Raw genomic sequence first — 13912 nt, 5'->3', positions numbered from 1 at the left:
CAAAGGTGCTTTCCTAAGCACCTACTGTGTGCTTCTGCCAGAGGGGGGAACATGCAGGCATAGCCATTCAGAAGAGCATGCCATTCTGATTCTCAGTGGTTGTTAGTTTTCCTGGACTCACATGGTAATAATAATGCTCAACACCTTTGTTCACAAAGTGCTTCCTGCACTGTTATCCTCAGTGGCTCCATGGGACAGGTATGAAAGCCATTGGGTAGATAATGAGCCAAGATGGCAGAACAAACCGAGACGCCTGTCCAGAGCCTAAGTATTTGCTCCTGCTGGTATATCTTGCCCCGTGGACCGAGGTCGAGAGTAAGTTGCCCACCTGCTTCAAGCACCTTGGGTTGGACATGCCATGAGGCTTGGGAAACCCTTTCCTCCACTTGGATGTTCTTTTAGGAATTAGAAAAAAAGGTGACTTCTGATGCCTGGAAACTTCGGAATTCCTTGGGGGAATTCGAGCCGTTGGGGGGCCTGCTCACCAGGGCGCCCCCACCTCATGCTCTGTGCTGCTGCGGGCCGTTGGTGGTGTGGGGGCTTTCTGGGCCTTGGGGAGTGCTCTGCACGCCCTGTAACCTCCTTTCTCCTCCGTCTCTTTCTTAGGCACATCTCTCTAACGCTCCCTGCTACCTTCCGAGGCAGGAACAGCACTCGGGCTGACTATGAGTACCAGCACTCCAATCTGTATGCCATATCAGGTACGTTGGGGCCTCTGCTACTGGCCAGCTACCGTGTCTGTGTCCCCGGCACCACCTCCCTCTGCGTGTCTCCTGGCTTCGAATGGCATCTGTCTTCCCTCTCTCTTTCACCCTGCAAGGGGCCTGTTCCCTGCAGAGATCAGCCCTTTCCTTCCTTTGTGTCACCTCAGCACTTAGAGGAGGGCCAGATACTCTGTGTGTTTTGAGACTAATGATGGAAAACAATGTGTGGATTTCACAAGCTTGAAGGGAGGCTTCCTGAAAATAGTCCCTGTATTATTCACCTGCCAGGGCCAGGGCAGATTGCCCCTGGGGTCTTGGGAGCAGCACAGAGCCCAGGCCCGGTCTGCTCACCAGCCCACATCCAGGTCTGTCCGCACCTCTCATTTCCCAAAGCCAGATTTGTGGCCCGAAGGGACACCGGTGGTCTCCCCTCCCAACCACCATCGTGGGGGTCTGCGATTTCTGAACCCGGCCTTGAAATTGCTGGTGTTACTTTGGCAGGAACGTCAGCGGCGTGAGTCTCCCTTTTCACCTTCACCCGGGGAGGGGGACTCCTGCAACCCTTATTACAGAGTGGAGATTCATTAGGTGCCTGGCAGCACAGGTGACCCGCTAAGAGCGGAGGAAACCCGCAGGCTCACCTCCGATTATCCTCGGCCTCCAGTCAGGGGCGTTTGTGTATCAGGGGAAGTAGCAAATCGGTGCCACTTACCAGCGCACACCCTTAATGGTGAGTGACGTTTTCAACACGGGAACATGGCATTCATTCATGTACCATAATGAATCCGTTATTTAAAAGGTAATCTTTTTTCTAAAAATTGCAACTTGGGGTTACTAAATAGATGAAATAGAACAATGGTATAATTCATGTCAGTATCAGTTTCTCTTGTTATGATCACTCCCTAATAGGTTTGGAAGTAGAAGCAAAAGCCAGTTGTTCGATTTCTGGGTGGGGAAAGGGAAGGCCAGGGATGTTCTGAAAGCCCTGGTCGCCCCAAAGGGTAGAGGGAGCACGTTGTCTCAGAAAAGCACCTCCAGAGAGGATTTCTTTTGTGCTGTGGCTATTTCAGCAAAGTCGACAAGGAGCATAACGAGTGTGGAAAGATGACCTATTTTGTAGAAAAGCTGAATATTTCCCCAGATGCTTCGTGGCATGGTGGTGCAAAACAGGTCTGTGAAATCCAGCAGGGCGACCCCGTTCCGAATGCACATGAGGAAAGCTCAATCAAAGCAGATGACTTTTTCCCTCCAGCTTGCAAATCTTTTTCCAGCCATGGTGTTCAGCTCCCCCCACCTTACCTGGGTTCTCTGATGGCTTTCCCAGCTGTTGACATTTCTGCAGAAAGGGCCCACAGAGTGAAATCTCCCCTGGTTTGGCAGGAATGTTCCTGTCTGCCTCTGGACCACTGCTTCCTCGCCCCGAGGCTTTGATGAGGTGTTGTTAGTTTAGCAATACCGAGGTAACGGCCTCAAGACACAGGGGAAGCCATTCAGAAACTTCCTGTTACATTTATGTAAGTGGCAGTCTGTTGGGTTTTATCTTCCAAACATCTACCGTCCAGGCTACAGCAGGGCCGCGGGCAGCCCCGGTCTCGTCGGCGGCTGCGGGCACCAAATCGCTCCACCCGGGTCCGGGACGGCTTTGTTGTAATGCTGCCAGGAAGAGTCCGCAGGGCCCGCTGCCTCCATAAGGCCTGCAAGCTCAGCACTGGGCAACCGTGGTGCAGCTGGGAAGCCTGCCCGCCCACCCACCAGCTGCCTGCCTGCGAGCCGTTCTGGTAGAAGGGAACAGGGACCACCCCCACCCCACACCCCCTGCTCCGTATGAACAGGATCTGGCGCTGAGTGGCACATCTCAGTTTGGTATCGCCAAGTTAAGGTTTCGATGGTTTATTCCAAAGACACTCAAGGCAAAGCGTGCCCAATGCATGGTCATCGGAGCTCTGCTGGTAACCAAATGAATGGATCATCCTGTTCTTCTGGACCGGCTCTCTGGTGCACGTTCACCACAGACTCCAGGGGCCAGGCCTTTGGCACACACCCCTGGTGCACTCTGGTTCCTTCCTGAAAACATTCAATCATGGCTCCCTTCATTTGTAGGCCCTTCCAAAGGAGGTTTCCAAACGAAGTAATCAGAAAAGCGAGCCGCCCACTTGTATGCGTCGTTACTAAAGTAATATTTACTCTTACACGTTTTCTCAAAGGCACACCTGTTAATCTGTCCTCTTTCCTGTACCTTCCACTGAGACGGTTCGCGTGTGTCAGGCCTGCAGGGGAAGAGACGGTGCTCTGAGCTGCTACAGGAAGGGGAGGAGAGAGTACGGAGCCCTGGCCTGAGCACACGGACGTGTTCGTGAACTGTTTATGGCAGGGAGGAAGGAAAGCCTTTAGCTCGGTATCTGCCCTGCTCAGGAATCCTCTCTCTGACCCCTGGGGCAGGCGATCATCCCGATTGGCCGTTCGAATGCCTCTGGCATCTGTGCCCACTACCTCCGGCCAGCCCGTTCTGTCTCTGTGGGGCCCTCCCTTGTTCAGCTGGGCCCTGTCTTTCCACATGTTCATGTTCATTCAGCCATTTGGGGGTCCAGATGCAATCCATCAGCCAACACGTGCCAACTGTTCCGCCAGTAGTTCTGTCTTGCCCACGGAAGTGGGATGAGGGGCTTCTGCTGACTCAGTGCTGAAGTCCTGAGAGGCTCCTGTCCCCTTGCTCAGACACCCCGTACGCTCCTCACACGGCCACAAAGCACACCTTTGATCCTCCCGCTTCTGCCAGTAAGAACTTCAGAGAAATACTTAGTGGTGTACGAAGAGATTCATCCACAGGGATGAGCAACGCCGCTTCTTAAAAATGATAACACTCAGGAAAAGGGGTTGGGGGATGGATCTCGTAAATATCCAAAACAAAAGCAAAGGGTTAAATTATGAAACATTCTTACAATGGCCTTGTCGGGCATGAAAAAATGATGTGGATAAAAAAGTGTGCATGGATGTAAGTGGCAGCCGGAGTGTGCAGTGTGATTGCATTAAAAAAAAAAAAAATGTGAAGTCTGGAAAGGTCTGGGAAGGTACCTGCCAGGGTGTTTCCAGTGGTTTTCACCAGCCTTGCCTGCTCTTTTTTTCTTTTTTCCTTCTTTGTAGTGTCTCATTTTTCTACGTTGGCAAGTGTTGCTTTTATAATAAAAAGCTTAGACCCGGAGTTCATTTGGCATGCTCTTGGCCCCACTGGCCCCCATAAGTGCCTTGTCCTTTCTGAGAGCTCACAAGCCTCCTGACTCAGAACGGGCTTCTAAATTCTACTGGAGATCACTCGCAGGCCACAGGTCAATTATCTTCTTATGGTCCCCTTTTGACAATATGTGGGTTTTTTCTATTGTCCGGTCCCCAGAATCTCCTGTCCGCCGATATCTCCCAAAGACCGCTGACTGCAAGGCTGACAGCATCTGGCCTGTTCCACTGGTGGTACAGAGGCAGACTGAGCATGAGAGCCTGGCAGCTTGGGCCATCTCCCCACATCACCGTGTCCCTCTATTCATTAGGGCTTGAGGATGATTCTCCTGGAAAGAGGAGCTAGAAATGAAATGGTGGGTGCCTGGTGTGGCCCACTTGACTATCCGTGTATGTGAGCGCTGGCAAACCACTTTTGTTTAATTCTTACATTTGACGAATGGCAGCTCGTGGGCTCGTGCTCTCCTGGCGACGTTCTAACCTGTGTGTTCCCCTCAGTTAGGTGCCTCTAAGACCTTCCCTCCAGAGAGGGCTCTCCTCAGGGCCACATTGATTTTTCTAGATTCCATCCCGCATCCCTGCTCCTGAGTGTCCTCGTTCTGTCTCTCGATGCTGGTTTTCTTTTTAGGAATATCTTCTCTCTCCTGGGAAGTCTTCTGTTTTTAGTCCCAAACAATAGCCTCCGACCCTTCCTTTTCCCCCTTAGAGCTGTTTTAGATGTCTAGATGTCTGATTTATTTATATTCCACCTGTTCCAGACAGATAGAAGGCAGCTCCAAAAATAACACGTAACCAAATCAAGGTGGAAGTGAAAACGGAAGCATGAACAAAAATATAGATTGGAAAAGAGGGGGTGCGGCTGTGGGCGAGGTTTTTCACAAAGGGGATTCTGGGTTTGGCTCTAAATCAGGACAAGCTCTGTATGGATAAGAATAAAAATAAGCTGGTTGCTTGGGAAGAGCCTAACTATTCCTTTTACGGAATTCTTCCTCATAAAGAGGGCCCTATATGATGCTGTCTGTGGACAGCAGAACAGCCCCTGTTCAGGGAGTTTGAGAAGGACAGACTGGAGGCCTGTGTCCTGGGGAATCTGCTCGTGTTTGAACCCCTAACATGCTTGGTGGTTGAAGGAGACGTTTTCAAAATGTTCTTGTGTGGGGCATCCCGTGCCTTAGGGACTGGAGCCGTGGGGAGTGTCAGGAATGAGGAGCTCCCTGACCTCCTGTCCACCCTGGACAGCGCACCTGGGCCATAGGCTCCCATACCGAGCGGCTCTGCCACGACATGCCCGCGATCACTTTTTCTAACCAAGGAATGTCTGCTATCTGACTTAGGGCAGTTTGGCTTAATGAACAGGAGGCAATAGGTATGGGGAACCACGCTGCGCTACCCTTTTGTTTTGTTGTTATCAACTGATTTAGACCTCCAAGTGCAGATTTTTCCCCAAAGAACTCATTTGTCTCCCTTTCGAAAAAAAAATTGACCTAGTAGTGTAAAATAGTAAAACTATGCAAATGGATATAGGAACTGGCATGCAAGAAAGACCAAAATCTCAAACAGTCCATGAATTCCGGATGAGCCACAATGCAGAAATACCCAGAAGCCTCACCGCATGGGGGGCCGAGGGGCCCGGCTCCTCTTCCCTTTGGTACGTAGGCAGTTGGCCTTGCTGATCTCTTCATTTGCCCATCAGCATGGGGCTGACCACAGAACTGATTGCCCACACCATCACTTTTGAGAGTAGAAGGGGTCCCCACTTGCACCCGGACAAAAGCTGTAACCTGGAACTGTCCCAGCAGATGGGCAGGGTGGGGGGGGAGTCTCCCCCCACCTTTAGTGTTCTTGGGTCTTCTCATTTTTTCCAGAGTTCTTTCTGATGGCTGGAAATCCTCTACAGCTGTGCCCTCTTAAAATCCCAGCCCCCTTTCAAGATGTTGGGCCAGGAAGCCTGTGAGCACAGATAATCTGAGTCCATCGACTCATCACCTTGACTCACAAGACTTGCACAGAGAGGAGAAGGATTTCATCTGAAACAGAACCGTGTATGAGCTGTGTAACTCTGACATCAGACCAGGAAAGCACAAAGCAATTAAAAATAATTAATGATTTCTGAATATCAGCCTTCTCCATGCAGTTTTAATCTAGTCCTCATTTAAATTGGAAGATGGACATTTAATTATCAGCATTATGAAATTCATGATTTATATATTTCATCCAATTGGATAAAATTTCTGCTACCAGCTCATCATCTTCAAAAAAAAAAAATATGTATGTTTTACAGTGTGATCATTTAAAAACTCCTCTGCCCCATACCAAACAATTATACACACATTTTTCCTTTCATTTGCAGTGATTACATTATTTCTGTCTTTTAGGGGAAAAAAAAAAATCTCACCTGGAAAATTGAATGTAAACCTAATCCTTTAACGACCATAAAGTATGGTCGGGTTGGACAATGAAGCTAAGAGACCAAAACAATAGGGGTGCTCGAGAAAGACAGTTTGATTTTGTTTCTGTGTGAGACGTTCTAACCAACAACTGCTTCGCGCCCAGCGTTGCTGGTATTCTGCAGGGTTTGTGTCCGCATCTCCCGTGTGCATGCCCCTGGTTCTCCTCTTCCCCTGTGTTTGGGTGCATGTCAGCCGTGCGTGGGTTGAGGGACGATGTTACCAGTAACCACAATTGAGGGAACACCACTGTCTTCCAGGGGAAGCCCCCACCTAAGAACGCCAAGCAACCTCTGCGTTCGCAAACGTCCCCCATGGCCTTTGTCCGTCATGGACGTACTCGTGTGCCTTATGTGGCCTTGTATTCAGACCCCCGGTTTCCTTCATCCTCCGCCGAGGATTTTCAGAACCACCAAGGACTGGTTGGAGAAGGTGGGGGCAGGGTGGGAGAGAACGTGGAGGGGAGGGTGGCCAGGACCCAGGAGAGAAGCCTCCGTTTGACACAGCCATAGATAATAGCAGACGGCGGAGATTCCTGAATGAAGCGAAAGAAATATTTATAATAAGGGTGCTCAAATCAAGGAGGAAATAAGTCATTTTAAAGGCAAATAAATTTTTATCATCGCCCCTAACAGCCATGCGTCCCTTGTCTATCCATCTATTCTTGCCCTGACTGACAACAAAATCGAGCACAAAGAAAAATATAATAAGAAAAAGAAGAAATGAATGGGAGCGGATGGGGAATTGATCGCATAGTGTATTTGTATATCCTGATGTAAAAGGTGCAGTTGACAGGTGGCCAGGTTTGCTCTGTACACAACCATGTGTGTGCTGTCACGCGCACGCACGCTGCCTTGTTTCGATTGATGAATTGCCTGCTTTCTTGATTAAACCTTCCGTCACTTAAGAAACAAAAAGCCTGTGTTTAGATGGCAGAGTGGGACATGTCAAAAAAATCTGCCTCCTTTACCTTTGTGCAGATGTTGGGCACAGACTGTAACATGTATTATTAAAATGAATGTGGCATTTACTGTGCATTATTCCTTTCCTGGGAGAAAGGACTATAAATTATATGCTAATAATAAGCTTTAACCCTTTCGAAATGCAAAAGATTTAAGAGTGCAAATATTCATGTAGGCCTGGCTAATTGGATGTGCTTTTATACACCCACCGTGATGGCTGTGTCACCGAAGTTAATGAACAGCGTGTGCGGGCAGGCACACGGGGCGCTTGGGGAACTCTCGCCTCCTGGAGGTGTTCCGCTCGGCAAGTGCCTCCTCTAGGATTTCACAGAGAGACCCTGAAACCCCTCAGCTGGGCTCGGGATCATCTTACTTGGGATTAAGTATGGATCTACAGCCATGGTGAGTGGCCCCAGCTAGTCTCCTAGAGCTAAGCATCAAGGGTGGTCCCCTCCTGACTTTCCTGCCTCCCGCTTGGGGCTGGCCAGGCTCGGGCCGGCAGGACCAGGCGTTGGTGCCTCGCACTTACTTGTCTGTCTTCCTTTACCTGGCTCGTCTACCCTCAGTCCGGTTGCCCAGGTCACAGACTCCTCTCCCCAAGTAGAACTCTGCAGAGCAAAACCTTCATGCCTGCCCCATTCCACTGTGTGAATTCACACCTCGCTTGCCCAGCATTGAGGCTGTCTGGTGGCCAGCCTCTACTTTGCCGGTGCCTTCTCTCCATTTCTCTTCACCTGTGCTCCCCAACCTGTGTCACTCCCGTGTCCTCAGCTTTGTCTCTCTGTGCATTTGCCCCTGCCGGTCAAATGGCTCAGATTGACCTACCTTCTCTGTGGACCTATCTTTGAAGGCCTGTCCCCAAACTGCCACTAAGCTTTTCTGATTCTCTTCCATCTGGGACTGCTCTCTTCCTGGTTTATGTACTCCCACACTGTTTTGCGTTGGAGAGATTTCACCTGTGAGCACTTGGGGACAACAAAGGTTTATGGGCAGTGAGGAAGGAGGCTGCCTTCCATTCTTTTTTTTTTTTTTTTTAATTTTTTTAAATGCCTATTTTTGAGAGCAAGACAGTGCGAGCAGGGGAGAAAGAGAGAGAGAGAAAGGGAGACACTGACTCCGAAGCAGGCTCCAAGCTGTCAGCACAGAGCCCGACATGGGGCTTGCACCCAAGAACCATGAGATCATGACCTGAGCCAAAGTCGGACGCTTAACCGACTGAGCCACCCAGGCACGCCATGCCTTCCATGCTTCCTGAACCAAGGAGGTTGTAATTAAACTAAGGTGAAAAGAAAGGTTGTTAACTCCTTTATTTGTTTAGCAGACCCTGAGAGCTCCGTGTGCCCAGCCCCATACTCCCTCCGAGGACCATAGGAAGCCTGTGGAAGAAGGTTCAGCAGGTGACTGAGGGGACATTTGGAGTCAGAAGCACATGTGGCCATCACACAGAGCCACTGCGAATGACCACACAGGTTGTGCACCACACAACACGTGTGGATGGCTCCCCACCAGAGTTGTGCCAGTGCACGGGCATACACTAAGTTACCTTGGGCAACTCACTCCACACTAGGTGCTCCTATCTGTGAAACGATTCAGTAAGGACTGCCGCCTTCCCAGCATCAGCGTGAGGAACCAGGGGGTAGAAGGACATTTTAGAAATCGGGAAGCAGTACAGGAGTGTCCCTTCTCTCCATCCCCGCCTCCCCTGCAGGGCTGTGAGCAGAGCAGGAGCCCAAAGACTTGTTGAGAGTTACCACTCGGGACACCCTGGCTCTTGCCCAGCCCGGTACTCGGGACACCCTGGCTCTTGCCCAGCCCGGTCTTTGTCGTCTTAACCCGCTCTTCTGTGATTTTGTATGTAAGATTACTTCTCCGTAATCACAGTGTTCAGAGAAAATCTCGTCGTCAGTCCGAACAAAGTTGCAGTAAAGGCTCTCTGGCATGGCTCTGCTCGGCACCCCCTGGAAACGGAGACATTCTGTCACGCATCGTCACTTAGAAGTGGGCTATTTTCTGTGGCTGGCAGCCCACGAGCCCTTTCTCAGGAGGGTGACGGAATGATGGCTTGGGGCAGGAAGGAGAGAAGTGGTTGGCAGAGTGAGCCAGCAAGTTCTATAAAATCGCCCAATGTGGCTTTGGGTTTTTTTTGGAAGAAAAGTACGTGGGGCAGCGGGGCCGCCCAGGGGGCTGCTGTCTACTCAAGGCTTTCATTTCTGCCTTTCCTGTGCTCCACGAGCAGGAGAAAGTTGAAGACTTTTTCCAGTTTCGTCATTGTGAAAAAAAATTTAAAAATTATTAGGTGACAGATACTCCGGTGCCCTTGAAGGGCTAGCCCCACCCTCCCGCTGTGCTTTCATTCTCTCTGGTTTTTAAGCAAGGCCGAGCTCAGGCAGGCGTTGGTTTAATGGCCCGCATCCCCTGCTTCAAGCCAAGAGCAAAGCAGCCAAGGGGCAGCAGGAAGAACCAGGGCAGGAGCCAGAAAAGCCAGATTCAGACCCCGTTCTCCCTCTGATGAGCCCCGAAATGGCAGGCACAGCACCAAGCCTTCCTGGATCTGAAATCCCAGATCTCTCCCGTCTCCGTTGTTGCAACAACAGCATCAATAATTTAAGTAGAACGGTGTCTCGGCTCGTGTTTCCTGGAAGCTTCCTGGGCCTCAGACGTGGTCTCGTCTCCGGGGTGGCAGCGGTCGCCCCCACCCCCCAGGGTCGAGGACGCCGTGGGAAGGAGCCTTGCGGGGTTTATGGATTCGGTGCCCACTGTGTCACCGGCAAGTATGTGCGGTTTTTGCCCCCAGACCATCCAAACACTGCTTTGACTGGGACGTCCCCGAACACAGGAACACGTGGAGAAAAACCGGCTCTCTGAGACCTCTGTCCCTGTGTGTCCATGTCCCGTGTCTGGTTGTCAAGCAGGAACGTGCCTCCTTTTTGTCGTCCTATGTCCCCTCCTGGTGGGCCCCATGCCTGGGAGCCCACAGGGTCCTCTCTGCAGGCCTAGTCCCAGAAATGCTGGAAAACCAAGGGAGCGTCTTGAGCCCCTCTCTTCGTCTGCCCTTTGCCTTTCTTCAGAGGGTTTCTCTGGGGCAAATGAAGTAGCCTAGTTGGCCCAACACACAGTCCTGCCTCAGGACAGCTGTTACCAGGGCAGCCTTTCTGTCTTTTTCTAGCTCTGTCTCCCTCACGGTAATAGGCTGTTGGCTGGGAGGGGGAAATGCCATAATTAAGGCAACTTCTTTAATTTAAACACATTTAGGGAGCTGAGGTTGTTTTTGCTTTTATTAAAATAGATTATATTAATTTACTTTAATAATACCTAACCCTCCTCAAGCACTTAGCCCGTACAAGGCTTTGTGTAAGCACCCTGTGCACGTTGTGTCATGTCACCCCAACAATCCTTACCAAGAAAACCTTTAGGGCTTGTACCATTACTAGTATCTTATTTTATTTTATGTTTTTTTTTAAAGTTTATCTTTGAAGGAGAGACCGAGCACAAATGGGGGAGGGGCAGAGAGAGAGGGACACCCGGCATCCAAAGCAGGCTCCAGGCTCCAAGCTGTCCGCACAGAGCCCGACGTGGGGCTCGAACCCACAAACCGTGAGGTCATGACCTGAGCCGAAGTCGGACGCTCAACCGACTGAGCCACCCAGGCGCCCCCATTATCTCTGGTTTGTAGGCCTAGGCCCAACTGCCCGTGTTGCCGAGCTCCCATGCTCAAACCTTGTAAGACACATCTCTCTTGTAAATAGCTTTATTTTATCTTTATAAACATTTTTATTTTATAGATGGGGGAAACAGGTTTTGAGAACTTGTGATCTCTCCACAGTTATACTGCTAGTAAGGGGCAGGGCCGAGATTCACCCCCAGGTCCCTCTGATCCAGCCGCTAAGTTCCAAATCCCCACCCCAGAGAGGTGCTCCAGGATGTGTGTGGCCATTTGCTCCCCGTGCCAAACTGAAGCTGAAAACGGCACCCACCCCTAGAGCGGATCACTCTGGGACTGACTTGGGATATTAGGTCTCGGCATTGTTCACATCTCAGGTGATTCCCTGGATTGTCCTCTCTGAAACCTCATCAGAGCGAGGCCCTTGACACTGGGCGGATGACCCCTCCTGAATCCACAGAGCAACCGAATGGTGGCTGTGGCCCCCCGTTGGCTGTTGCTGGGCAGAACGGTGAAAGGATAAGGTGCAGCTCCCTCACTCAAGCTAAGCGGCCTGAGTCAAGGAGCTTAACTTTTTTGTCCCTAAATTTCCTAATCTGTTCAATGGGGATGACCGTGGTTTGGGGTGAGGCTTAGAACCATAGCTGGTGCACAGAAAGTGCCCATAGATGTGTTGCTGTGATTGTAATTATTCCATGGCCCCTTGTTCCCACTGCTTCTCGGATCTTTCCGGACCAGGAAAGGGAATATTCCAGGAACCTCCTCCCCCATCAGTAGGTGGCTCTACCACTGCTCTTGCTGTTGGTGACCTTTGTCTGGGGAGCTCTGGGCACCTGGATTCTCCCTTGCCGTGGTCTTTTCTTAGCCCTGTGGTGAGAGTGGGTGGCCCAGACCCACCCCTTCACTTAACTGGGACTGAGCTTCAGCTGTTCTCCCCTTCTGCCCCAGCGGTCCTGGACCAGGCCCACAATAGGACGTTTGTTTGAAGTGACAGTCACCTGTCCGTGCCTCCCCTGCCTTGCAGCTTCATTTTCTGGCTCGGGGCTCCTAGGATGCATCCAAGCCCGAGGTGACTGACCCTGTGGGTCCCTGTCGGCGCCAAGCCCGTGTTTCCCTCCTGCCCGGGTCCGGCTCCCCGAGCTCTGCTGCTGCCACCAAGCACCCGAGCTTTGACCTTGCCGACTTAGACAGCAACCACAGGGTCAGACTCCAGGTTGAGTGCATTTAAACTCCTGACGGCTTCATGAGTGAAGTTGGGCATTTGGAAGAAACTGGGGAGAAGTTGGACAGCCACGGAGGATTTGGGGGTGAGATCAGAAGCTATCCTTCATCACACAATGTGAGCATCCTCACTTTTGTGGCAGAATGAATGCATTCGCTTGCTCACGTTAGGACAAAAGAAATTCTGATCTCTTTTAGAACAAGGAAGCCACCTTTCCTGTGGACAGAATACCTCAATCTATTCGTTGTGGTGCATTTGGGGTTTTGTGTCCTGCATATCCACTGCGTTTTCCCTCTCTTTTTATTAATGGCCAACAATGGTCCTCACCTGTTGTATTTTCAAAAAACAAAACAAAAAACTCCGTGCTCCCGCCTACATTTGGATGGAATATATTTGTCACATATCCCAGAGAAGGAGGCCCCTTATTTCCCAGATTTGTCTTTCGATTGTCTCTAAGACAATGAGTGATGCGGAACTCTAATTCAAGGCTGAGATCCTTTGTCAGAGAGAGGTTTCTCACGCCTGACTTGTTTTATAGCGTGAACGATCTCATGATCCACTGGCCAGACAACATCCATAATTTTGAATGAGAGAGTAAAGCTTGCCTCGTCGGCCCTAAGCATTGTTTCTGGCGAGACACTTAGAGGTACTTAATCGCTTGCTACCTAGAGGCAGTAAATGCACCCATCTTGATGTTCCACTGCCCTGCGTGTTTACCTTAAGCGCGCCCCGTGCTAACAAAACACCCGTGTCAATCCTGTCGGAAGGTCCTTTGGCTCATGAGTTAGAGTCCTCATTCACCCTTATTCTGCCAAAGATGGTTGTGCCTTTTGTAGGCCCAAATGAGCAGCTTCTTTGGTCAGAAGCCTCTTGGCTATTTATGCTTCTTATAAAACTTTGGCTGTCTGATTGTTTTCTCAATTCCAAGAGAGTTGATCCAGCTTTGGTCGTAACATCTCATTTGGTGCTGAGTTCTCTGCTGGAATTCAGGGTCCCTTCTGGGATGCTGACACAATGGTGCCCCTCATTCACTGGGATGGGTCTAATGCCCAGCCCAGGGCCTGGGGGCCAGGAAGCACTCAATGATATTTGTTGTTGGATCAGTTCTCGAGATTCACCCTTTCCAGCTGCATTGACTGCGTGACTTTGGACATTTTATGTGACATTTCAGTTCATTTTCTGTATTTTGAGGATCAGCTAATGTATGTGAAGTACCTAGTACTGTATGGGCACCCAGAAATTGCAGCAGGTATGACTGTCATAAACACTGTTATTCCAGCAAAGTGCTACTCATTATTCAGGAAGCACTGGTCTTACTCACCCTGCAGTCTGACATCCCACAACGCCCCCCCCCCCCCCCCCCGCCCAACCTAAAAATGCAGTTGTCGGAGGGAACAGCTGCTTCACTAAGGAAGAACCAGAAGGGAATTCACACCTTCAGGGACCCTGCCAAATACGGGGGACTTCTCGGTGGAACGTAAAGCAAAACTTCCATCCTAGTCCAGAAATCAGTAATTGCTTGAAATGTTAGTTTGCTACTGGGTAAAACAATTTTAAAGAAAACTTCTCAGCATTGAAATCAGCCTCTGATTTTCCCTATCCCTTCTCATCCAGTTAGCTCTGACTGAGAAAGGATCACAGCTGTGTTCAACCCTTGAAATGGTTTGACTTTGTCTTTGCCATTTGGT

General features: G+C 50.3%; 1 protein-coding gene across 4 annotated transcripts in view; it reads left to right on the top strand.

The window, feature by feature from the left end:
- MVB12B (multivesicular body subunit 12B) overlaps positions 1 to 13912 on the top strand; it is a 262005-nt gene that overhangs the window by 163295 nt on the left and 84798 nt on the right. For all 4 annotated transcript variants that reach the window (XM_053204608.1, XM_053204609.1, XM_053204607.1 and 1 more), the window contains exon 7: positions 607 to 701. In XM_053204608.1, the coding sequence (XP_053060583.1) occupies positions 607 to 701 (95 nt within the window). The remainder of the gene's footprint in view (positions 1 to 606; positions 702 to 13912) is intronic.

The sequence above is a fragment of the Acinonyx jubatus genome, chromosome D4, assembly GCF_027475565.1.
Source record: "Acinonyx jubatus isolate Ajub_Pintada_27869175 chromosome D4, VMU_Ajub_asm_v1.0, whole genome shotgun sequence".
Taxonomy (NCBI): Eukaryota; Metazoa; Chordata; class Mammalia; order Carnivora; family Felidae; genus Acinonyx; species Acinonyx jubatus.
This window is presented reverse-complemented; position numbering and strand designations above follow the sequence as displayed.